At 45.4% G+C, this 26,968-nt stretch overlaps 1 protein-coding gene across 1 annotated transcript in view; it reads right to left on the bottom strand.

The window, feature by feature from the left end:
• Positions 1 to 19,411: 19,411 nt before the first annotated feature.
• LOC139424362 (slit homolog 1 protein-like) overlaps positions 19,412 to 26,968 on the bottom strand; it is a 116,529-nt gene continuing 108,972 nt past the window's right edge. The window contains exons 33-37 of the mRNA XM_071176105.1: positions 23,097 to 23,251; positions 22,725 to 22,855; positions 22,327 to 22,526; positions 21,333 to 21,580; positions 19,412 to 20,905 (exon numbers count right to left, since the gene is read on the bottom strand). Of these exons, the coding sequence (XP_071032206.1) occupies positions 20,658 to 20,905; positions 21,333 to 21,580; positions 22,327 to 22,526; positions 22,725 to 22,855; positions 23,097 to 23,251 (982 nt within the window). The 3' untranslated portion in view covers positions 19,412 to 20,657. The remainder of the gene's footprint in view (positions 20,906 to 21,332; positions 21,581 to 22,326; positions 22,527 to 22,724; positions 22,856 to 23,096; positions 23,252 to 26,968) is intronic.

Genomic DNA, 26,968 nt, shown 5'->3' with positions numbered 1-26,968 from the left:
GCTCTGTCACTCTCTCTCTCTGTATTTGACCATCTCTTCCTCTCTTGGTCTATTCTTTCCCATTTTCATCTGTCCTTTGTTCTTCCTGTCTGTTGAATTCTTTCACAATTTAAAAAAATAAGTGTTTACATTTGATATTCTATTTTAGTCATTTTTGTACTCATTGCCTTTCATGTCTCCATCTCTCTCTGTCTGTCTTTCTCTCTTTCCCCTATATCTGTAACATTCTTGGAAGCGTCCACCGTGTACATTGAGTATACAGTGGGGCTAAAAAGTATTTAGTCAGCCACCAATTGTGCAAGTTCTCTCACTTAAAAAGATGAGAGAGGCCTGTAATTTTCATCATAGGTACACTTAAACTATGACAGACAAAATGAAAAAATCCAGAAAATCACATTGTAAGATTTTTAATGAATTTATTTGCAAATTATGGTGGAAAGTAATTATTTGGTCACCTACAAACAAGCAAGATTTCTGGCTCTCACAGACCTGTAACTTATTTTTTAAGAGGCTCCTTTGTCCTCCACTCGTTACCTGTATTAATGGCACCTTTCTGAACTTGTTATCAGTATAAAAGACACCTGTACACAACCTCAAACAGTCACACTCCAAACTCCACTATGGCCAAGACCAAAGAGCTGTCAAAGGACACCAGAAACAAAATTGTAGACCTGCACCAGGATAGGAAGACTGAATCTGCAATAGGTAAGCAGCTTGATTTGAAGAAATCAACTGTGGGAGCAATTATTAGGAAATGTAAGACATACAAGACCACTGATAATCTCCCTCGATCTGGGGCTCCACGCAAGATCTCACCCCGTGGGGTGAAAATGATCACAAGAACGGTGAGCAAAAATCCCAGAACCTAGTGAATGACCTGCAGAGAGCTGGGACCAAAGTAACAAAGCCTACCATCAGTAACACACTACGCCGCCAGGGACTCAAATCCTGCAATGCCAGACGTGTCCCCCTGCTGAAGCCAGTACATGTCTAGGCCCGTCTGAAGTTTGCTAGAGAGCATTTGGATGATCCAGAAGAAGATTGGGAGAATGTCATATGGTCAGATGAAACCAAAATATAACTTTTTGGTAAAAACTCAACTCGTCGTGTTTGGAGGACAAAGAATGCTGAGTTGCATCCAAAGAGCACCATACCTACTGTGAAGCACGGGGGTGGAAACATCATGCTTTGGGGCTGTTTTTCTGCAAAGGGTCAAGAATGACTGATCCGTGTAAAGGAAAGAATGAATGGGGCCATGTATTGTGAGATTTTGAGTGAAAACCTCCTTCCATCAGAAGGGCATTGAAGATGAAACGTGGCTGGGTCTTTCAGCATGACAATGATCCCAAACACACCGCCCGGGCAACGAAGGAGTGGCTTCGTAAGAAGCATTTCAAGGTCCTGGAGTGGCCTAGCCAGTCTCCAGATCTCAACCCCATAGAAAATCTTTGGAGGGAGTTGAAAGTCTGTGTTGCCCAGCAACAGCCCCAAAACATCACTGCTCTAGAGGAGATCTGCATGGAGGAATGGGCCAAAATACCAGCAACAGTGTGTGAAAACCTTGTGAAGACTTACAGAAAACGTTTGACCTCTGTCATTGCCAACAAATGGTATATAACAAAGTATTGAGAAACTTTTGTTATTGACCAAATACTTATTTTTCACCATAATTTGCAAATAAATTAATTAAAAATCCTACAATGTGATTTTCTGGATTTTTTCTCATTTTGTCTGTCATAGTTGAAGTGTACCTATCATGAAAATTACATGCCTCTCTCATCTTTTTAAGTGGGAGAACTTTCACAATTGGTAGCTGACTAAATACTTTTTTGCCCCACTGTATGTGGCTCTTAATCTCCTGTCCTGTTGTCCCTCTGCAGGGTTTGGCACATTGCAGAGAGGACATGATGATGAGCTAACTCTACTGTTAAAGTAATGAGCTTCTCTCTCTCTCTGTCTCTGTCTCTCTCTCTCTCTCTCTCTCACACAAACTCTTTCTCTCTCTCTCTCTCTCTCGCTCTGTCCATCTCACACAAACTCTTTCTCTCTCCATCTCAACCTCTCTCTGTTCCACACACTTCATCTCTCTTAACCTCTCCATCCCTCCTTCTCCCTCGTCTTCTCTCTGTTTTGTACAGGGCCTGGGGAAAGAGGCCTCAGCATTAGAGAGTGGGGGAAATAGAAAGAGAGAAAAGACAGCTTTTCAGGGCATAGGAAATAGGTCATCCTCGTATCAAATATTTATTCCTCTCGTTATGCCTAAAGTTCCAAAAGGAACTCTCACAGTCTCACTGCAGAATTAGACGTTCATCCACGTTCTCCAAATGTCATTTCAAAGTGTTTTTCTCCTGCTGCTCTGTATCGCTCCATTTTTCCAAAAGTCACATTTAGAAGTTAAGGGTTAAATTCAGTCACTCATTCTAAATGGTTAAGGTAAGGGTTAAATTCAGTCACTCATTCTAAATGGTTAAGGTAAGGGTTAAAATCAGTCACTCATTCTAAATGGTTAAGGTAATGGTTAAATTCAGTTACTCATTCTAAATGGTTAAGGTAAGGGTTAAATTCAGTCACTCATTCTACTGGTTACGGTAAGGGTTAAATTCAGTCACTCATTCTACTGGTTACGGTAAGGGTTAAGGTTTGGGATAGAGTTAAAACATTCATTTCAGGTCCTCATTCTACTGGTTAAGGTAAGGGTTAAGGTTTGGGATAGAGTTAAAACATTCATTTCAGGTCCTCATTCTACTGGTTAAGGTTTGGGATAGAGTTAAAACATTCATTTCAGGTCCTCATTCTACTGGTTAAGGTAAGGGTTAAGGTTTGGGATAGAGTTAAAACATTCATTTCAGGTCCTCATTCTACTGGTTAAGGTAAGGGTTAAGGTTTGGGATAGAGTTAAAACATTAATTTCAGGTCCTCATTCTACTGGTTAAGGTAAGGGTTAAGGTTTGGGATAGAGTTAAAACATTCATTTCAGGTCCTCATTCTACTGGTTAAGGTAAGGGTTAAGGTTTGGGATAGAGTTAAAACATTAATTTCAGGTCCTCATTCTACTGGTTAAGGTAAGGGTTAAGGTTTGGGATAGAGTTAAAACATTCATTTCAGGTCCTCATTCTACTGGTTAAGGTTTGGGATAGAGTTAAAACATTCATTTCAGGTCCCCATTCTACTGGTTAAGGTAAGGGTTAAGGTTTGGGATAGAGTTAAAACATTCATTTCAGGTCCTCATTCTACTGGTTAAGGTAAGGGTTAAGGTTTGGGATAGAGTTAAAACATTCATTTCAGGTCCTCATTCTACTGGTTAAGGTAAGGGTTAAGGTTTGGGATAGAGTTAAAACATTCATTTCAGGTCCTCATTCTACTGGTTAAGGTAAGGGTTAAGGTTTGGGATAGAGTTAAAACATTAATTTCAGGTCCTCATTCTACTGGTTAAGGTTTGGGATAGAGTTAAAACATTCATTTCAGGTCCCCATTCTACTGGTTAAGGTAAGGGTTAAAGTTTGGGATAGAGTTAAAACATTCATTTCAGGTCCTCATTCTACTGGTTAAGGTAAGGGTTAAGGTTTGGGATAGAGTTAAAACATTCATTTCAGGTCCTCATTCTACTGGTTAAGGTTTGGGATAGAGTTAAAACATTCATTTCAGGTCCTCATTCTACTGGTTAAGGTAAGGGTTAAGGTTTGGGATAGAGTTAAAACATTCATTTCAGGTCCTCATTCTACTGGTTAAGGTAAGGGTTAAGGTTTGGGATAGAGTTAAAACATTCATTTCAGGTCCTCATTCTACTGGTTACGGTAAGGGTTAAGGTTTGGGATAGAGTTAAAACATTCATTTCAGGTCCTCATTCTACTGGTTAAGGTAAGGGTTAAGGTTTGGGATAGAGTTAAAACATTCATTTCAGGTCCTCATTCTACTGGTTAAGGTTTGGGATAGAGTTAAAACATTCATTTCAGGTCCTCATTCTACTGGTTAAGGTAAGGGTTAAGGTTTGGGATAGAGTTAAAACATTCATTTCAGGTCCTCATTCTACTGGTTAAGGTAAGGGTTAAGGTTTGGGATAGAGTTAAAACATTCATTTCAGGTCCTCATTCTACTGGTTACGGTAAGGGTTAAGGTTTGGGATAGAGTTAAAACATTCATTTCAGGTCCTCATTCTACTGGTTAAGGTTTGGGATAGAGTTAAAACATTCATTTCAGGTCCTCATTCTACTGGTTAAGGTAAGGGTTAAGGTTTGGGATGGAGTTAAAACATTCATTTCAGGTCCTCATTCTACTGGTTAAGGTAAGGGTTAAGGTTTGGGATAGAGTTAAAACATTCATTTCAGGTCCTCATTCTACTGGTTAAGGTAAGGGTTAAGGTTTGGGATAGAGTTAAAACATTCATTTCAGGTCCTCATTCTACTGGTTACGGTAAGGGTTAATGTTTGGGATAGAGTTAAAACATTAATTTCAGGTCCTCATTCTACTGGTTAATGTAAGGGTTAAGGTTTGGGATAGAGTTAAAACATTCATTTCAGGTCCTCATTCTACTGGTTAAGGTAAGGGTTAAGGTTTGGGATAGAGTTAAAACATTCATTTCAGGTCCTCATTCTACTGGTTAAGGTTTGGGATAGGGTTAAAACATTCATTTCAGGTCCTCATTCTACTGGTTAAGGTAAGGGTTAAGGTTTGGGATAGAGTTAAAACATTCATTTCAGGTCCTCATTCTACTGGTTAAGGTAAGGGTTAAGGTTTGGGATAGAGTTAAAACATTCATTTCAGGTCCTCATTCTACTGGTTAAAGTAAGGGTTAAGGTTTGGGATAGAGTTAAAACATTCATTTCAGGTCCTCATTCTACTGGTTACGGTAAGGGTTAAGGTTTGGGATAGAGTTAAAACATTAATTTCAGGTCCTCATTCTACTGGTTAAGGTAAGGGTTAAGGTTTGGGATAGAGTTAAAACATTCATTTCAGGTCCTCATTCTACTGGTTAAGGTTTGGGATAGAGTTAAAACATTCATTTCAGGTCCTCATTCTACTGGTTACGGTAAGGGTTAATGTTTGGGATAGAGTTAAAACATTAATTTCAGGTCCTCATTCTACTGGTTAATGTAAGGGTTAAGGTTTGGGATAGAGTTAAAACATTCATTTCAGGTCCTCATTCTACTGGTTAAGGTTTGGGATAGAGTTAAAACATTCATTTCAGGTCCTCATTCTACTGGTTAAGGTTTGGGATAGGGTTAAAACATTCATTTCAGGTCCTCATTCTACTGGTTAAGGTAAGGGTTAAGGTTTGGGATAGAGTTAAAACATTCATTTCAGGTCCTCATTCTACTGGTTAAGGTAAGGGTTAAGGTTTGGGATAGAGTTAAAACATTCATTTCAGGTCCTCATTCTACTGGTTAAGGTAAGGGTTAAGGTTTGGGATAGAGTTAAAACATTCATTTCAGGTCCTCATTCTACTGGTTACGGTAAGGGTTAAGGTTTGGGATAGAGTTAAAACATTCATTTCAGGTCCTCATTCTACTGGTTAAGGTTTGGGATAGAGTTAAAACATTCATTTCAGGTCCTCATTCTACTGGTTAAGGTAAGGGTTAAGGTTTGGGATAGAGTTAAAACATTCATTTCAGGTCCTCATTCTACTGGTTAAGGTAAGGGTTAAGGTTTGGGATAGAGTTAAAACATTCATTTCAGGTCCTCATTCTACTGGTTACGGTAAGGGTTAAGGTTTGGGATAGAGTTAAAACATTCATTTCAGGTCCTCATTCTACTGGTTAAGGTTTGGGATAGAGTTAAAACATTCATTTCAGGTCCTCATTCTACTGGTTAAGGTAAGGGTTAAGGTTTGGGATGGAGTTAAAACATTCATTTCAGGTCCTCATTCTACTGGTTAAGGTAAGGGTTAAGGTTTGGGATAGAGTTAAAACATTCATTTCAGGTCCTCATTCTACTGGTTAAGGTAAGGGTTAAGGTTTGGGATAGAGTTAAAACATTCATTTCAGGTCCTCATTCTACTGGTTAAGGTTTGGGATAGGGTTAAAACATTCATTTCAGGTCCTCATTCTACTGGTTAATGTAAGGGTTAAGGTTTGGGATAGAGTTAAAACATTCATTTCAGGTCCTCATTCTACTGGTTAAGGTAAGGGTTAAGGTTTGGGATAGAGTTAAAACATTCATTTCAGGTCCTCATTCTACTGGTTAAGGTTTGGGATAGGGTTAAAACATTCATTTCAGGTCCTCATTCTACTGGTTAAGGTAAGGGTTAAGGTTTGGGATAGAGTTAAAACATTCATTTCAGGTCCTCATTCTACTGGTTAAGGTAAGGGTTAAGGTTTGGGATAGAGTTTTAACATTCATTTCAGGTCCTCATTCTACTGGTTAAGGTAAGGGTTAAGGTTTGGGATAGAGTTTTAACATTCATTTCAGGTCCTCATTCTACTGGTTAAGGTAAGGGTTAAGGTTTGGGATAGAGTTAAAACATTCATTTCAGGTCCTCATTCTACTGGTTAAGGTTTGGGATAGAGTTAAAACATTCATTTCAGGTCCTCATTCTACTGGTTACGGTAAGGGTTAATGTTTGGGATAGAGTTAAAACATTAATTTCAGGTCCTCATTCTACTGGTTAATGTAAGGGTTAAGGTTTGGGATAGAGTTAAAACATTCATTTCAGGTCCTCATTCTACTGGTTAAGGTAAGGGTTAAGGTTTGGGATAGAGTTAAAACATTCATTTCAGGTCCTCATTCTACTGGTTAAGGTTTGGGATAGGGTTAAAACATTAATTTCAGGTCCTCATTCTACTGGTTAAGGTAAGGGTTAAGGTTTGGGATAGAGTTAAAACATTCATTTCAGGTCCTCATTCTACTGGTTAAGGTTTGGGATAGAGTTAAAACATTCATTTCAGGTCCTCATTCTACTGGTTAAGGTAAGGGTTAAGGTTTGGGATAGAGTTAAAACATTCATTTCAGGTCCTCATTCTACTGGTTAAGGTTTGGGATAGAGTTAAAACATTCATTTCAGGTCCTCATTCTACTGGTTAAGGTAAGGGTTAAGGTTTGGGATAGAGTTAAAACATTCATTTCAGGTCCTCATTCTACTGGTTAAGGTTTGGGATAGAGTTAAAACATTCATTTCAGGTCCTCATTCTACTGGTTAAGGTAAGGGTTAAGGTTTGGGATAGAGTTAAAACATTCATTTCAGGTCCTCATTCTACTGGTTAAGGTTTGGGATAGAGTTAAAACATTCATTTCAGGTCCTCATTCTTCTGGTTAAGGTAAGGGTTAAGGTTTGGGATAGAGTTAAAACATTCATTTCAGGTCCTCATTCTACTGGTTAAGGTTTGGGATAGAGTTAAAACATTAATTTCAGGTCCTCATTCTACTGGTTACGGTAAGGGTTAAGGTTTGGGATAGAGTTAAAACATTCATTTCAGGTCCTCATTCTACTGGTTAAGGTAAGGGTTAAGGTTTGGGATAGAGTTAAAACATTCATTTCAGGTCCTCATTCTACTGGTTAAGGTAAGGGTTAAGGTTTGGGATAGAGTTAAAACATTCATTTCAGGTCCTCATTCTACTGGTTACGGTAAGGGTTAATGTTTGGGATAGAGTTAAAACATTAATTTCAGGTCCTCATTCTACTGGTTAAGGTAAGGGTTAAGGTTTGGGATAGAGTTAAAACATTCATTTCAGGTCCTCATTCTACTGGTTAAGGTAAGGGTTAAGGTTTGGGATGGGGTAAAAACATTCATTTCAGGTCCTCATTCTACTGGTTAAGGTAAGGGTTAAGGTTTGGGATAGAGTTAAAACATTCATTTCAGGTCCTCATTCTACTGGTTAAGGTAAGGGTTAAGGTTTGGGATGGGGTAAAAACATAAAACCGTGTACATGACTGGGATGGACTCAACCTTCTAATTCAGTGTCATGGGATTACATCCGTCCACCCACGTGATGGTAATAACTCCCACCGAAGGCCCAAAAAAAGACTCCAGTGTCCCAAGTCATAGACTGTTCTCTCTGCTACTGCATGGCAAGTGTTACCGGAGCACCAGGTCTGTGTCCAAAATTCTCCTTAACAGCTGCTACGCCCAAGCCAATAGACTCCTGAACAACTAATTAAATGGCCAGCCGGACCATTTGCATTGTGTGACCCCCCCCCCCCCCCCCCCCCCATTGTTTTTACACTGCCGCTCCTCACTGTTTATTGTCTATGCTTAGTCACTTTACGTACAACCAAAAAAAATACGAAATGACCTCGACTAACCAGTACCCCCACACATTGACTCGGTACCAGTACCCCCACACATTGACTCGGTACCAGTACCCCCACACATTGACCCGGTACCAGTACCCCCACACATTGACCCGGTACCAGTACCCCCACACATTGACCCGGTACCAGTACCCCCACACATTGACCCGGTACCAGTACCAGTACATGTATATAGACTTGCTCCTGTTATTTTATTGTGTTACTTTTTTAAGCTTTAGTAAATATTTTCTTAACGCTTATTTTCTTAAAACTGCATTGTTGGTTAAGGGCTTGTAAAGGAAGCATTTCACAGTATTCAGCGCATGTGACAGAATGTGATCTATGAACTTGTCTGAGTGGCAGAATGGGGAGAATATTAACACGCACACACACAAGGTTAAACACCACAAAGCATCACAAACCTTTCAGCTGTCAGCCTCTATTTTCTCTGTCTGGCAGTCTCTTTTGCTCTCCATTTCTGTCTCTCGTTCCTTCTCGTACTCCATCTCACCATCTCTCATTGTCTCTTTTCGCTCTCCTCTCTCATACACACTTTCTCCACCTATCTCTCTCTTCTCTCATACACACTTTCTCCACATCGATCTCTCTTCTCTCATACACACTTTCTCCACATCGATCTCTCTTCTCTCATACACACTTTCTCCACCTATCTCTCTCTTCTCTCATACACACTTTCTCCATCTCTATCTCTCTCTTCTCTCATACACACTTTCTCCATCTCTATCTCTCTCTTCTCTCATACACACTCTCTCCACATCGATCTCTCTTCTCTCATACACACTTTCTCCACCTCTCTCTCTCTTCTCTCATACACACTTTCTCCATCTCTATCTCTCTCTTCTCTCATACACACTTTCTCCACATCGATCTCTCTTCTCTCACACACACTTTCTCCACATCGATCTCTCTATTCTCTCACACACACTTTCTCCACCTCTATCTCTCCACTCCTTCACCAGTACAGTTTGCTTGGTGGCGTCGGAAATGTCAATACCATAATCAGTGTCCCTCCCCGCGGCGATCTCTGGGCGTCGCACCCAGCGGTGCCACCGCATTACAGATTAATGACCGACGATAGCGTTTTCAATTAGCACACAAGCACACACACACACCGGCTAGATCTCACCACCACCCGCAACACAGACTCCTTTTCAGCGCAGTACACAACACCCAGGAATCAACCGTCTCTGGGAAATAATCTTCTACATCAGAAAAGATAACATGGAGATATTAGTCTGTTTGACCCCTGAACTATGACCCTAAATCCTCTCAGTATTGTCCATAATCTGGTTGTGTTACTAGAATGAAAACCTAAGACCCCGACAAGGTGAATTCCAGCCATACTTTAAAATATTACAATAGCACCAATTGATTGATCCCAGATGCAGAAGCTCAGCCTGTTAACTAAAGTCTAGAAAGTATCAGACATATGAAACAAATCATACGAAATGGATGATGTAGTACACTAAAAACAGGGACCCGTTTCAAAACTACTGGCTGAAATTCTAACAAAGTTCTGGAGCATAACTTTAACCCTTGGCACATGACTGAAATATTCAGTATATATTGCCTCAGTATATATTGCCTCTGGCACTTTTTCTCTCTTCATCTCCCTCTCTCTCTCTCTCCATCTCCCTCTCTCTCTCTCTCCACCCCCCCCCTCTCTGTCTCTCTCTCCATCTCTCTCTCTCTCCATCTCTCTCTCTCTCCATCTCTCTCTCTCCATCTCTCTCTCACTCCATCTCTCTCTCTCTCTCTCTCTCTTCATCTCTCTCTCCATCTCTCTCTACCCCTTTGTCCTACATCCCAATTTATCCCTCCTGTTGTCTCCTTTCACCGTTCTCTCAAATCACCTACTGTAAATAGCCTTTGGGGCCTGTGTGTGGCAGAGCAATGCAGTCAGCGGGCAGCTGTGTGTGTGTATGTGGAAGGGCAGGCAGGCTGATGATGGGTACCAGGAGAGCACTAACCATGATCATATCAATGAAAGGACATCTGCTCTGTGTAGAGCTGCAGAGTGGAGAATATGAGAGGAGTAGAGGAGGAGAAAAGAGGGGAGAAGAGAGAGAAGGAAAGGGGAGAGGCCTACTGCAGTCAGCCCATGGATGAGAGGAACAGAGTCAGACTAGATGAAGGATGAAAGGACCAGAGTTGGACTAGATGAAGGACAAGAGGACCAGAGTTGGACTAGATGAAGGACAAGAGGACCAGAGTCAGACTAGATGAGAGGACCAGAGTCAGACTAGATGAGAGGCCCAGAGTCAGACTAGATGAGAGGCCCAGAGTCAGACTAGATGAGAGGCCCAGAGTCAGACTAGATGAGAGGCCCAGAGTCAGACTAGATGAGAGGCCCAGAGTCCGACTAGATGAGAGGCCCAGAGTCCGACTAGATGAGAGGCCCAGAGTCCGACTAGATGAGAGGACCAGAGTCAGACTAGATGAGAGGACCAGAGTCAGACAAGATGAAGGATGAGAGGCCCAGAGTCAGACTAGATGAGAGGCCCAGAGTCAGACTAGATGAGAGGCCCAGAGTCAGACTAGATGAGAGGCCCAGAGTCCGACTAGATGAGAGGCCCAGAGTCCGACTAGATGAGAGGCCCAGAGTCCGACTAGATGAGAGGCCCAAAGTCCGACTAGATGAGAGGCCCAGAGTCCGACTAGATGAGAGGCCCAGAGTCAGACTAGATGAAGGAATGAAGAGAGAGAGGGATAGAGATAGACAAGGAAAGAGAGGACCAGAGTTGGACTAGATGAGAGGACCAGAGTCAGACTAGATGAAGGAATGAAGAGAGAGAGGGATAGAGATAGACAAGGAAAGAGAGGACCAGAGTCAGACTAGATGAGAGGACCAGAGTCAGACTAGATGAAGGAATGAAGAGAGCGAGGGATGGAGATAGACAAGGAAAGAGAGGACCAGAGTCGGACTAGATGAGAGGACCAGAGTCGGACTAGATCAGAGGACCAGAGTCGGACTAGATGAGAGGACCAGAGTCGGACTAGATGAGAGGACCAGAGTCGGACTAGATGAGAGGACCAGAGTCGGACTAGATGAGAGGACCAGAGTCGGACTAGATGAGAGGACCAGAGTCGGACTAGATGAGAGGACCAGAGTCCGACTAGATGAGAGGACCAGAGTCGGACTAGATGAGAGGACCAGAGTCGGACTAGATGAGAGGACCAGAGTCGGACTAGATGAGAGGACCAGAGTCAGACTAGATGAGAGGACCAGAGTCAGACTAGATGAGAGGCCCAGAGTCAGACTAGATGAGAGGATGAGAGGCCCAGAGTCCGACTAGATGAGAGGACCAGAGTCGGACTAGATGAGAGGACCAGAGTCGGACTAGATGAGAGGACCAGAGTCGGACTAGATGAGAGGACCAGAGTCAGACTAGATGAGAGGCCCAGAGTCCGACTAGATGAGAGGACCAGAGTCCGACTAGATGAGAGGACCAGAGTCAGACTAGATGAGAGGACCAGAGTCTGACTAGATGAAGGAATGAAGAGAGAGAGGGATAGAGATCGACAAGGAAAGAGAGGACCAGAGTTGGACTTGATGAGAGGCCCAGAGTCGGACTAGATGAAGGAATGAAGAGAGAGAGTGATAGAGATAGACAAGGAAAGAGAGGACCAGAGTCAGACTAGATGAGAGGACCAGAGTCAGACTAGATGAGAGGACCAGAGTCGGACTAGATGAGAGGACCAGAGTCGGACTAGATGAGAGGGCCAGAGTCAGACTAGATGAGAGGCCCAGAGTCCGACTAGATGAGAGGACCAGAGTCGGACTAGATGAGAGGACCAGAGTCGGACTAGATGAGAGGACCAGAGTCGGACTAGATGAGAGGACCAGAGTCGGACTAGATGAGAGGACCAGAGTCAGACTAGATGAGAGGCCCAGAGTCCGACTAGATGAGAGGACCAGAGTCCGACTAGATGAGAGGATCAGAGTCCGACTAGATGAGAGGACCAGAGTCAGACTAGATGAGAGGACCAGAGTCTGACTAGATGAAGGAATGAAGAGAGAGAGGGATAGAGATAGACAAGGAAAGAGAGGACCAGAGTTGGACTAGATGAGAGGACCAGAGTCAGACTAGATGAGAGGACCAGAGTCGGACTAGATGACGGAATGAAGAGAGAGAGTGATAGAGATAGACAAGGAAAGAGAGGACCAGAGTCAGACTAGATGAGTGGACCAGAGTCAGACTAGATGAGAGGACCAGAGTCAGACCAGATGAGAGGACCAGAGTCCGACTAGATGAGAGGACCAAAGTCGGACTAGATGAGAGGGCCAGAGTCAGACTAGATGAGAGGACCAGAGTCAGACTAGAGGAAGGAATGAAGAGAGCGAGGGATAGAGATAGACAAGGAAAGAGAGGACCAGAGTCGGACTAGATGAGAGGGCCAGAGTCAGACTAGATGAGAGGCCCAGAGTCTGACTAGATGAAGGAATGAAGAGAGAGAGGGATAGAGATAGACAAGTAAAGAGAGGAGTTATTTCAGACTCACACTTTCCCCCATCATTAACATTGTTCAATATGATGACAGTTCGATATTTGATCATCAAAATGTGTGTGTTGTATTGGAGCTTTTGTAACGTTTTCTCCCAGACATTCCCAGCTGCCCTACGCTGGTAACTATGGATACCAGAGGATTATCAGGTATAGCATGTTAAATGAGTCTTCTGTTGTCATGAAAATATCTCTGGATCGTAGTACATTCTTACACTGGATTAGTTCTATTTATTGTTAGAATTGTAATACTTATTTGTATAATTATTGTTATAATTATATATTATTTTATAATGGATACATTAGGAAAGTAGCATAAGTACATATTTCATGATTAAAATCCAACGCTAAGACAAAATCTCCAATCACCATTTTCCCCTTTTTCGAATAACCACACGAAATATACTGTTGTCTGTGTTAATATTTATAAATTCAAATATCTACAAAGCTCTTAAATGAAAATAAAGATTAAGTCTTGATCTCAAATGGCACCCTATTCCCTATATACTGTTGACCAGAGCCCTATTCCCTATATAGGGCACTACTGTTGACCAGAGCCCTATTCCCTATATACTGTTGACCAGAGCCCTATTCCCTATATACTGTTGACCAGAGCCCTATTCCCTATATAGGGCACTACTGTTGACCAGAGCCCTATTCCCTATATAGGGCACTACTGTTGACCAGAGCCCTTTGGGCCCATATATAAGATGCCCTTGGCTGTATGACTACATAAGTAATACAATATGTGTTTATATGCTACAGAGCTCCTAGATCAAGATAGACTATGCTTAGTTAAAACTATATCAATTTGGTATTTTTCATTGTGTTCCCTTGTTCACTATACTCTAGTAGTTCATCAGAGAGGTGTGTGGTGATATACTGCCATCCAGCGCTATGGTATCAACACTCAGAAACAAAAGGCTGTATCTAGAACCTAAAAGGGTTCTTTGGCTCTCCCCATATAGGAGAACCCGTTTGGGTTCTGTGTAGAATCCTTTCCATAGAAACCCAAATGGATTCTTCAAAGGGTTCTCCTATGGGGACAGCCAAAGAACCCTTTAGTCTCAGAGTGTAACAACTTCTCTATTCTGGATAGTTATCACACACACCGTCTCTACTGGTCCATTGTACACTGGACGCAGGGAAATGTGTGTTAGCGTTCGCTGTGACAGTAGCCCACCACAACAGGACAGGCTGGACGCAGGGAAATGTGTGTTAGCGTTCGCTGTGACAGTAGCCCACCACAACAGGACAGGCTGGACGCAGGGAAATGTGTGTTAGCGTTCGCTGTGACAGTAGCCCACCACAACAGGACAGGCTGGACGCAGGGAAATGTGTGTTAGCGTTCGCTGTGACAGTAGCCAGCCACTACAGGACAGGCTGGACACAGGGAAATGTGTGTTAGTGTTCGCTGTGACAGTAGCCCACCACAACAGGACAGGCTGGACGCAGGGAAATGTGTGTTAGCGTTCGCTGTGACAGTAGCCCACCACAACAGGACAGGCTGGACGCAGGGAAATGTGTGTTAGTGTTCGCTGTGACAGTAGCCAGCCACTACAGGACAGGCTGGACGCAGGGAAATGTGTGTTAGCGTTCGCTGTGACAGTAGCCCACCACAACAGGACAGGCTGGACGCAGGGAAATGTGTGTTAGTGTTCGCTGTGACAGTAGCCAGCCACTACAGGACAGGCTGGACGCAGGGAAATGTGTGTTAGCGTTCGCTGTGACAGTAGCCCACCACAACAGGACAGGCTGGACGCAGGGAAATGTGTGTTAGTGTTCGCTGTGACAGTAGCCAGCCACTACAGGACAGGCTGGACGCAGGGAAATGTGTGTTAGTGTTCGCTGTGACAGTAGCCCACCACAACAGGACAGGCTGGACACAGGGAAATGTGTGTTAGTGTTTGCTGTGACAGTAGCCAGCCACTACAGGACAGGCTGGAAGCAGCAAATAAGACTATACAGCGGACTGGATATTAAAACCTGTTTTCAGGGGGAGACTATTTTATTTTTTGTGTGTGGATCTTTCCTCTCTGAATTTGGTAGTCAGTGGGATTTATTGGTATTGGGGGAGGGGGGGGGGGGTAGTATGATTTGATCTCTCTTTAAAGAGAGGGGGAAGGGGTGCAGATGCTGGTGAAGGGGCGAGGGGGAGGGTGTGTGTGTACGCGTTTGTGTGTGTGCCTGTGTTCGTATGCTTTAGCGTGTGTGTGTGTGTCTCCGAGCTTTCACAGGGGGTGGTAGGGGCCTGGCTGAACCAATCACACAGAGGGGGATATATTATGGTTTATGGTTCAGGTTCCATATAAATCACAGTTTCATTAAACAGCCTGAACTCAGGGGTTTGGGAGGGTTTTACCCTACGGCCCCACAAGACACTGCCAGGGAACAAGGCTGCTCTCTCTCTCTCTCCTCTCCCTGATACACTGCCAGGGAACAAGGCTGATCTCTCTCTCTCTCCTCTCCCTGATACACTGCCAGGGAACAAGGCTGATCTCTCTCTCTCTCCTCTCCACGAGACACTGCCAGGGAACAAGGCTGATCTCTCTCTCTCTCCTCTCCACAAGACACTGCCAGGGAACAAGGCTGCTCACTCTCTCCTCTCCCGATACACTGCCAGGGAACAAGGCTGATCTCTCACTCTCTCCTCTCCCCGATACACTGCCAGGGAACAAGGCTGCTCACTCTCTCCTCTCCCCGATACACTGCCAGGGAACAAGGCTGATCTCTCTCTCTCCCCGATACACTGCCAGGGAACAAGGCTGCTCACTCTCTCCTCTCCCCGATACACTGCCAGGGAACAAGGCTGCTCACTCTCTCCTCTCCCCGATACACTGCCAGGGAACAAGGCTGCTCACTCTCTCCTCTCCACGAGACACTGCCAGGGAACAAGGCTGCTCACTCTCTCCTCTCCACGAGACACTGCCAGGGAACAAGGCTGCTCACTCTCTCCTCTCCACGAGACACTGCCAGGGAACAAGGCTGCTCACTCTCTCCTCTCCCCGAGACACTGCCAGGGAACAAGGCTGCTCACTCTCTCCTCTCCCCGATACACTGCCAGGGAACAAGGCTGATCTTTCTCTCTCTCCTCTCCCGAGACACTGCCAGGGAACAAGGCTGCTCTCTCTCTCCTCTCCCCGATACACTGCCAGGGAACAAGGCTGTTCTCTCGCTCTCCTGTCCCGAGACACTGCCAGGGAACAAGGTTGATCTTTCTCTCCTCTCCCCGAGACACTGCCAGGGAACAAGGCTGCTCTCTCTCTCCTATCCCCGATACACTGCCAGGGAACAAGGCTGCTCTCTCTCTCCTCTCCCCGATACACTGCCAGGGAACAAGGCTGATCTTTCTCTCCTCTCCTGAGACGTAGCCAGGGAACGAGGCTGCTCTCTCGCTCTCCTCTCCCCGAGACACTGCCAGGGAACAAGGCTGATCTTTCTCTCTCTCCTCTCCCCGAGACACTGCCAGGGAACAAGGCTGCTCTCTCGCTCTCTCGAGACACTGCCAGGGAACAAGGCTGATCTTTCTCTCCCGAGACACTGCCAGGGAACAAGGCTGATCTTTCTCTCTCTCCTCTCCCCGAGACACAGCCAGGGAACAAGGCTGATCTTTCTCTCTCTCCTCTCCCGAGACACTGCCAGGGAACAAGGCTGATTTTTCTCTCCTCTCCCCGAGACACTGCCAGGGAACAAGGCTGCTCTCTCGCTCTACTCTCAAAAGAGACACTGCCAGGGAACAAGGCTGATCTTTATCTCCTCTCCCGAAACACTGCCAGGGAACAAGGCTGCTCTCTCACTCTCCTCTCCCGAGACACTGCCAGGGAACAAGGCTGATCTTTCTCTCTCTCCTCTCCCGAGACACTGCCAGGGAACACGGCTGATCTTTCTCTCCTCTCCCTGAGACACTGCCAGGGAACAAGGCTGATCTTTCTCTCTCCTCTCCCCGAGACACTGCCTGGGAACAAGGCTGATCTTTCTCGCTCTCCTCTCCCGAGACACAGCCAGAGAACAAGGCTGATCTTTCTCTCTCTCCTCTCCCGAGAGACTGCCAGGGAACAAGGCTGATCTTTCTCTCCTCTCCCCGAGACACTGCCAGGGAACAAGGCTGCTCTCTCGCTCTCCTCTCCCGAGACACTGCGAGGGAACAAGACTGCTCTCTCGCTCTCCTCTCCCGAGACACTGCCAGAGAACAAGGCTGATCTTTCTCTCTCTCCTCTCCCCGAGACACTGCCAGGGAACAAGGCTGATCTTTCTCTCTCTCCTCTCCCGAGACACTACCAGGGAACAAGGCTGATCTTTCTCTCTCTCCTCTCCCGAGACACAGCCAGGGAACAAGGCTGATCATTCTCTCTCTCTTCTCCCCGAGACACTGCCAGGGAACAAGGCTGATCTTTCTCTCTCTCCTCTCCCGAGACACTGCCAGGGAACAAGGCTGATCTTTCTCTCTCTCCTCTCCCTGTGACACTGCCAGGGAACAAGGATGATCTTTCTCTCTCTCCTCTCCCGAGACACTGCCAGGGAACAATGCTGATCTTTCTCTCTCTCCTCTCCCGAGACACTGCCAGGGAACAAGGCTGATCTTTCTCTCTCTCCTCTCCCGAGACACAGCCAGGGAACAAGGCTGATTTTTCTCTCTCTCTTCTCCCCGAGACACTGCCAGGGAACAAGGCTGATCTTTCTCTCTCTCCTCTCCCGAGACACTGCCAGGGAACAAGGCTGATCTTTCTCTCTCCTCTCCCCGAGACACTGCCTGGGAACAAGGCTGATCTTTCTCTCTCTCCTCTCCCGAGACACTGCCAGGGAACAAGGCTGATCTTTCTCTCCTCTCCCGAGACACTGCCAGGGAACAAGGCTGATCTTTCGCTCTCTCCTCTCCCTGAGACACTGCCAGGGAACAAGGCTGATCTTTCTCTCTCTCCTCTCCCGAGACACTGCCAGGGAACAAGGCTGATCTTTCTCTCTTTCCTCTCCCCAAGACACTGCCAGGGAACAAGGCTGATCTTTCTCTCTCTCCTCTCCCGAGACACTGCCAGGGAACAAGGCTGATCTTTCTCTCTCTCCTCTCCCGAGACACTGCCAGGGAACAAGGCTGATCTTTCTCTCTCTCCTCTCCCCGAGACACTGCCAGGGAACAAGGCTGATCTTTCTCTCTCTCCTCTCCCGAGACACTGCCAGGGAACAAGGCTGATCTTTCTCTCTCTCCTCTCCCCGAGACACTGCCAGGGAACAAGGCTGATCTTTCTCTCTCTCCTCTCCCGAGACACTGCCAGGGAACCAGGCTGATCTTTCTCTCTCTCTTCTCCCGAGACACAGCAAGGGAACAAGGCTGATCTTTCTCTCTCTCCTCTCCCTGAGACACTGCCAGGGAACAAGGCTGATCTTTCTCTCTCTCCTCTCCCCGAGACACTGCCAGGGAACAAGGCTGATCTTTCTCTCTCCTCTCCCCGAGACACTGCCTGGGAACAAGGCTGATCTTTCTCTCTCTCCTCTCCTGAGACACTGCCAGGGAACAAGGCTGATCTTTCTCTCCTCTCCCGAGACACTGCCAGGGAACAAGGCTGATCTTTCTCTCTCTCCTCTCCCTGAGACACTGCCAGGGAACAAGGCTGATCTTTCTCTCTCTCCTCTCCCCGAGACACTGCCAGGGAACAAGTCTGATCTCTCTCTCTCTCCTCTCCCCGAGACACTGCCAGGGAACAAGGCTGATCTTTCTCCTCTCCCGAGACACTGCCAGGGAACAAGGCTGATCTTTCTCTCTCTCCTCTCCCGAGACACTGCCAGGGAACAAGGCTGATCTTTCTCTCTCTCCTCTCCCCGAGACACTGCCAGGGAACAAGGCTGATCTTTCTCTCTCTCCTCTCCCCGAGACACTGCCAGGGAACAAGGCTGATCTTTCTCTCTCTCCTCTCCCCGAGACACTGCCAGGGAACAAGGCTGATCTTTCTCTCTCTCCTCTCCCCGAGACACTGCAAGGGAACAAGGCTGATCTTTCTCTCTCTCCTCTCCCCGAGACACTGCCAGGGAACAAGGCTGATCTCTCTTTCTCTCCTCTCCCCGAGACACTGCCAAGGAACAAGGCTGATCTTTCTCTCTCTCCTCTCCCGAGACACTGCCAGGGAACCAGGCTGATCTTTCTCTCCTCTCCCGAGACACTGCCAGGGAACAAGGCTGATCTCTCTCTCCTCTCCCGAGACACTGCCAGGGAACCAGGCTGATCTTTCTCTCTCTCCTCTCCCGAGACACTGCCAGGGAACAAGGCTGATCTCTCTCTCCCCGAGACACTGCCAGGGAACAAGGCTGATCTCTCTCTCCCCGAGACACTGCCAGGGAACAAGACTGATCTTTCTAACTCCTCTTCTGGCTTTCTCTCGTCCCCTCTCCTTTCCCTCTTTCTATCCTGTCCTCCATCTCCCCCACTCCTCCTCCTTTCATTTGCTTTGGTTGTCCTCCACTCAGTCATTCTCCCTCTTTCCCCATCACTCTCTTCAGGGGTGATTAACTAAGATCTGTCATAGCTCATAGACTCCGTGACAATTTCTCTCTCCTGCACAAAACACTGAACTGACACGTTCAGGGTAAAGGTCACACACATCCAGGTCAAAGGCCATGGAGAAAAATGACAACACGTTCACGGTGGAAGAGAGAAAATCATGTATTTTATTGAAATAAATAAAACATCACTACACATAATCTGAAGCAAATCATTGACTATATTACATTCACCAAGTAGGTAGACAACATGTAATAAGAACAATGACATCACAGTCATTTAACATCGCCGTGACGACACTGTGTATTAGACTTACAATAGGTTGGCTGACTGGTTTTGGCAGCTTTACATCAGGCAGTAGAGAAGAACAGCAAGATGTTGCTTCAGTCTACAGACCCAATACAACGTCTGTGTAGTCTCTCCCATGCCAGGATTCAAACACCCCTTTTTCCATTTCAACATATAAAAATACTGTGTCCAAATGAAATGATATATATTACAATCTGTTAAGTATTTTCCGTTTTGTATCATAATCAAAGGGCTACATTAGGCTATATGACACTAAGTAATAAAAACAATCTAAGCAAAAAATGTAAAAGTTAAACAAATGTTATGTACCTTTCTGTTTTAGTTTTACAACAATATAAATAAAATATTATCAAAGCTACATTTGTGTTGAATTTCATAATACTGCTGATGTGGTAGAAGGAGACTGATTGGACCAGAGAGGGATAGGAGGCGGGTTTTACTCAATGATATAATTATAACCAATTACCATGACGAATGTTAAAGAAGATTCTGGCTAAAATCAAACTGGCACAGAGCCTCCAAAAGGCTCTTTAACGTAGGCCAAAGGGCCTCAGCTGCTCTCTCAAATGCACCCCCTTCCCCCATCTGAACCTTCAAACATCCTCTTTATAAGACCGGCCACTAGAGGGCAAACTGGCATTGCAGCCCAGTGAAAAGATACACAGATTAAATGGTAAACTAGCAAAAAAGAGCAGCAGTTTCTCATTTAACAGGAAGAAACTAGAGAAGTGTCTCAACGTTTTCCTGTTGCCAACATGGCTGCCATGCATCACACAGGTTCCTCCATTTTACAATGATTTGAGCACATGGATAAAGTGGTGTACAATACAGTATAAATCCAAAGAATTACCTTTCAATATAACATTACTAATGTGAGACCACAGTTGACTTTCTTTAGGTAGATGAAGATGATGAAGATGAGGTTGGTTGGTTTCGTGTTGGTTGGCCGTCCTTGCCAGGGAAGAACTGTCCTATATTACAAACACTGTTGTCCACAACACACAGACAATGTCCATGTTTTATATATATATATACTTTCCCACAGTGTGTTCAGTAACTCCTCTTCAGCTGACTGCGCTGCCCACGTGTGTGTAGTACCTCAACGACTCTACACACACTCCTTGCAGCCGCACTCCACTGCTTTCTCCACGTCCTGTGTGAAGGAACTTCCGTCGTCGCACTCGAAGGTGTAGCGCCGGCGCCGTACCCTCAGTGGGGCGCAGCACGCCGCCCCGCCCCCCTGGCAGCCCCCCCGACACTCCACCCAGGAGAAGGGCCGCGTCGTCTGGCAGTTGGCGTGGCCACGTGGCACCCGGTGGAAGTCACGCACCGCCTCGCCGCGACACGCTGATTCAACTAGAGGTTAGAGGACAGAGGTTAAAGAGGCTGAGTAGTGGGACATGATCAAACACAGTAGTGGTTGGTTGGAGGACTGGTGTCCGACCACTTTCTTCTCAATACATTCTCAGTTGGTGCTTATCAACATTATTTAGGAACATTGCTAGCTAATGACATTTGTCTAAAGTAAATTTGACGGCATAATAATGATGGCAAAGTTGATTCCTACTAATTGTTTGGCTAATGTAGCAATGGCATCGTATTTCCAAGACGTCTTGAGAACACTCAACAATGGCGCGATGCGACCGAGTGTTCCAATGTCTCTCCCTGTCAAACACACACTCCCTCCTCCCTCCACACCTCTCCCCCTCGGTCATAACCTGTATCACAGGTTCTCTCTCTCGTACCTGTCCCCCCTCCTCCTATCTTCTCCCTCCATCCTTACCTGTGTCGCATGTGTCCCCGGTGTATCCCGTGTTACAGAGACAGTAGGTCGCTCCTCCCTCAGTCAGCTGACAGTGGCCATGTTGGCAGAGCAGCACTGAACACGGCTTGGTTGGTCCTTCTGGCACTGCTGGTACTACTAGTGCTGTTAGCTCCCCCTGTTGATTACACAAGGTGGCGTGCCAGCCCTCCTCACATTCACACCTGTACGACTGAACATCCTGAACCACACACACACCCCTCACACACCTGGGAGAGATGGAGGAGAGATGGAGGGAGAAATGGAGATGGAGGGAGAAATGGAGGGGGAGGTAGAGAGGGAGAACAGGAGGGAAAGGGGGAGGGAGAAATGGAGGGAAAGGGGGAGGGGGAAAGGGGAGGGAGAAATGGAGGGAGGGGGGAGAAATGGAGGGAAAGGGGGAGGGAGAACAGGAGGGAAAGGGGGAGGGAGAACAGGAGGGAAAGGGGGAGAGAGAACAGGAGGGAAAGGGGGAGGGAGAACAGGAGGGAAAGGGGGAGAGAGAACAGGAGGGAAAGGGGGAGGGAGAAATGGAGGGGAGGGAGAAATGGAGGGAAAGGGGGAGGGAGAAATGGAGGGAAAGGGGGAGGGGGAAAGGGGGAGGGAGAAATGGAGGGGAGGGAGAAATGGAGGGAGAAAAGGAGGGGAGGGAGAAATGGAGGGAAAGGGGGAGGGAGAAATGGAGGGAAAGGGGGAGGGAGAACAGGAGGGAGTGGGAGAAATGGAGGGAGAGGGGGAAGGAGAAATGGAGGGAGAGATGGAGGGAGAGGAAGAGAAAGATGCTATTAGAAAAATACAGTGGGGAAAATACAAAAGCTGGGACTCGGACAACAGAATCAATTAAACCATACAATTAATGAGTTACCCCCAAAATAAATCAACATGATAAAAGACAAGATAACAACAAGCCACATAGACCCACTATAAACCATAACAGACTACAACCCTTTATCCCTCACTCTCCTGTCTCACTTACTTATTCCCCTGGCATGGGTTAGCCGCGGTTACCGGGGCAACATCTCCCCCAACAAGGCCCCCTCCGATTGGCTGATCGCAGTGTAGCCCACCCCAGTCAGGCTGGCAGTGGCAGAGGGGCCCCTGGGCACCATCCGGTTGGCACACTCCATGGAGGCAGAACAGTTTCCTGCAGGGCTGGCATCCTGGCACCACCCCCGGCTTCAGCACATCAAACAATTCGAATTATTATCAACGCAGTGTGAAAATGTGTCTTTAGCTTCAGAAATAAAATACTAAAATAAATATTTCTCCAACTTCTCACACCTAGGTTTCTGGGAATATTCCAACTGGGATTTCTGGAAAACCTGGGAATTTTGGGTAAGTTACCAGAATGTTCCTCCCCGTCTCCCACCATACCTTCATAGTGGTCTGGGTGAAGTCCTGCAGCTCGTGGTTGATGTACAGATTCCTGATGCAGCCGTGGAAACTGGAGGAGTTGAGGGGCTGGAAGAGACTCAGAGAGGAGTAGGACATCTTCTCTGGCATACCTGGAGAGGAGGGAGGGAGGGAGAGAGGGAGGGAGAGAGAGAGAGAGGGAGTGAGAGAGAGAGGGAGGGAGGGAGAGAGGGAGGGAGGGAGAGAGTGAAATGATATATAGGTTGGGAGTAGAGAATAGAGTGGAGAGAGAGAAAGAGAGTGAGGGAGAGAAGAGGAGACCTGGATATTAATATGTAATAGGGTGGGTTAGGGCCTGAACTTAGCTCTCAGCTGAGGTCGTGTGTGTCTTACCCCCCACGTATAGCGGTGCCTCTCCAGACAGAGGTGGGACCCCTACCAGACTGTCCAGAGTGGTGGGCGCACCCCCGTCCACAGACAGGTTCACCATCCTGTCAAAGGTCACCAGCTCTACCGTATGGAAACGCCCGTCGTTCACCGTCTCAGCACTACGGCAACACCAGAGGTCAGGGATCAGAGGTCAGAGGTTAGGTGGCGGTGATATTTTAGTATGTTGTGATAGTCGGTGTTTGTGAATAGAATTTAGATGACGTTGGTGTGTGTGTGTGTACCTGTATGTAATGTGTGTGTGTGTACCTGTATGTAATGTGTGTGTGTGTATCTGTATGTAATGTGTGTGTGTGTATCTGTATGTAATGTGTGTATGTATATAACATGTTATAGGTGTGTGTGTGTGTGTGTGTGTAATGTGTCTATATAACATGTTATAGGTGTGTGTGTGTGTGTGTGTGTGTGTGTGTGTGTGTGTGTGTGTGTGTGTGTGTGTGTGTGTGTGTGTGTGTGTGTGTGTGTGTGTGTGTGTGTGTGTGTGTGTGTGTGTGTGTGTCCTTCAAACTTTGCTTTCGTCAAAGAATCCTCCATTTGCAGCAATTACAGCCTTGCAGACCTTTGGCATTCTAGTTGTCAGTTTGTTGAGGTAATCTGAAGAGATTTCACCCCATGCTTCCTGAAGCACCTCCCACAAATTGGATTGGCTTGATGGGCATTTCTACATAACGTACGGTCAAGCTGCTGCCACAACAGCTCAATAGGGTTTATACAGTGTGAGGATGATGAACATTCTACAGTTCTAATATAACATTCTACAGTTCTAATATAACATTCTACAGTTCTAATATAACATTCTACAGTTCTAATATAACATTCTACAGTTCTAATATAACATTCTATGACAGTACACTAGTCTAGATACAGTGTGAGGATGAACATTCTACAGTTCTAATATAACATTCTATGACAGTACACTAGTCTAGATACAGTGTGAGGATGAACATTCTACAGTTCTAATATAACATTCTATGACAGTACACTAGTCTAGATACAGTGTGAGGATGAACATTCTACAGTTCTAATATAACATTCTATGACAGTACACTAGTCTAGATACAGTGTGAGGATGAACATTCTACAGTTCTAATATAACATTCTATGACAGTACACTAGTCTAGATACAGTGTGAGGATGAACATTCTACAGTTCTAATATAACATTCTATGACAGTACACTAGTCTAGATACAGTGTGAGGATGAACATTCTACAGTTCTAATATAACATTCTATGACAGTACACTAGTCTAGATACAGTGTGAGGATGAACATTCTACAGTTCTAATATAACATTCTACAGTTCTAATATAACATTCTATGACAGTACACTAGTCTAGATACAGTGTGAGGATGAACATTCTACAGTTCTAATATAACATTCTACAGTTCTAATATAACATTCTATGACAGTACACTAGTCTAGATACAGTGTGAGGATGAACATTCTACAGTTCTAATATAACATTCTATGACAGTACACTAGTCTAGATACATTGAGAGGATGATGAACATGAGGAGAAGTATTTTCAAAAAAATACATATATTGCTCTTTAACTTTTTTCTTCAGATATCAGAGATAATTCTCATGTGGGTTTGTTTTTCCCTCTGTGTTTCTGTGTGTGTGTGTGTGTGTGTGTGTGTGTGTGTGTGTGTGTGTGTGTGTGTGTGTGTGTGTGTGTGTGTCCCCTTCAAACTTTGCTTTCGTCAAAGAATTCTCCATCTGCAGCAATTACAGCCCTGCAGACCTTTGATGGGCACTTCTACGTACCGTACGATCAAGCCGCTGCCACAACAGCTCAATAGGGTTGAGATCTGGTGACAGTGCTGGCCACTCCATTATAGACAGAATTCCAGCTGACTGCTTCTTCCCTAAATAGTTATTGCATAGTTTGGAGCTGTGCTTTGGGTCATTGTCCTGGAAATTGGCTCCAATTTAGCGCCGTCCATAGGGTATGGCATGGCGTTGCAATATGGAGTGATAGCCTTCCTTCTTCAAGATCCCTTTTACCCTGTACAAATCTCCCACTTTACCACCACATTGTCTCCATCATGCTTGACAGACGGCATCAAGCACTCCTCCAGCATCTTTTCATTTTTTCTGCCTCTCGTGAATGTTCTTCTTTGTGATCCGAACACCTCAAACTTAGATTCGTCCATAACACTTATTTCCCAGTCTTCCTCTGTCCAGTGTCTGTGTTCTTTTGCCCATCTTAATTTTGTATTTTTATTGGCCAGTCTGAGATGTGACTTTTTCTTTGCATCTCTGCCTAGAAGGCCAACATCCTGTTCACTGTTGACGTTGAGACTGGTGTTTTGCGGCTACTATTTAATGAAGCTGCCAGTTTAAGACTTGTGAGGCGTCTGTTTCTCAAACTAGACACTAATGTACTTGTCATCTTGCTCAGTTGGGCCTCCCACTCCTCTTTCTATTCTGGTTATGCCAGTTTGCGCTGTTCTGTGAAGGGAGTGGTACACAACGTTGTACGTTGTATCAGTTTCTTGGGAACTTCTCACATGGAATAGCCTTCATTTCCCAGAACAATAATAGGCTGACGAGTTTCAGAAGAAAGGCTTTTGTTTCTGGACATTTTGAGCCTGTAATCGAACCCACAAATGCTGATGCTCCAGATAATCAACTAGTCTAAAGAGGGCCAGTTTTATTGCTTCTTTAATCAGAACAACAGTTTTCAGCTGTGCTAACATAATTGCAAAAGGGTTTTCTAATGATCAATTACCCTTTTAAAATGATAAACTTGGATTAGCTAACACAACGTGCCATTGGAACACAGGAGTGATGGTTGCTGATAATGGGCCTCTGTACGCCTATGTAGATATTCCATAAAAAAATCTGCCGTTTCCAGCTACAAGAGTCATTTACAACATTAACAATGTCAACACTGTATTTCTATTCAATTTGATGTTATTTTTTATTTATTTCAGCTTTAACCAGGTAGACTAGTTGAGAACAAGTTCTCATTTACAATTGCGACCTGGCCAAAATAAAGCAAAGCAGTTCGACACAAACAACAATACAGAGTTACACATGGAGTAAAACAAACATACAGTCAATAATACAGTAGAAAAATAAGTCTATATACAATGTGAGAAAATGAGGTGAGATAAGGGAGGTAAAGGCAAAAAAAAGGCCATGGTGGCAAAGTAGATACAATATAGCAAGTAAAACACTGGAATTGTAGATTTGCAGTGGAAGAAAGTGCAAAGTAGAGAGAAATAATGGCGTACAAAGGAGCAAAATAAATAAATAAATACAGTAGGGGGAGAGGTAGTTGTTTGGGCTAAATTATAGATGGGCTATGTACAGGTGCAGTAATCTGTGAGCTGCTCTGACAGCTGGTGCTTAAAGCTAGTGAGGGAGATAAGTGTTTCCAGTTTCAGAGATTTTTGTAGTTTGTTCCAGTCATTGGCAGCAGAGAACTGGAAGGAGAGGCAGAAGAATTGGTTTTGGGGGTGACCAGAGAGATATACCTGCTGGAGCGCGTGCTACAGGTGGGTGCTGCTATGGTGACCAATGAGCTGAGATAAGGGGGGACTTTACCTAGCAGGGTCTTGTAGATGACCTGGAGCCAGTGTTTGGCGACGAGTATGAAGCGAGGGCCAGACAACGAGAGCATACAGGTCACAATGGTGGGTAGTATATGGGGCTTTGGTGACAAAACAGCTGGCACTGTGATAGACTGCATCCAATTTATTGAGTAGGGTATTGGAGGCTATTTTGTAAATGACATCGCCGAAGTCGAGGATCGGTAGGATGGTCAGTTTTACAAGGGTATGTTTGGCAGCATGAGTGAAGGATGCTT

Source organism: Oncorhynchus clarkii, chromosome 13 (assembly GCF_045791955.1).
Source record: "Oncorhynchus clarkii lewisi isolate Uvic-CL-2024 chromosome 13, UVic_Ocla_1.0, whole genome shotgun sequence".
NCBI classification, from domain to species: Eukaryota; Metazoa; Chordata; class Actinopteri; order Salmoniformes; family Salmonidae; genus Oncorhynchus; species Oncorhynchus clarkii.
The sequence above is the reverse complement of the archived record's forward strand: the minus strand, read 5'-3'. Positions and strand labels throughout refer to the sequence as shown.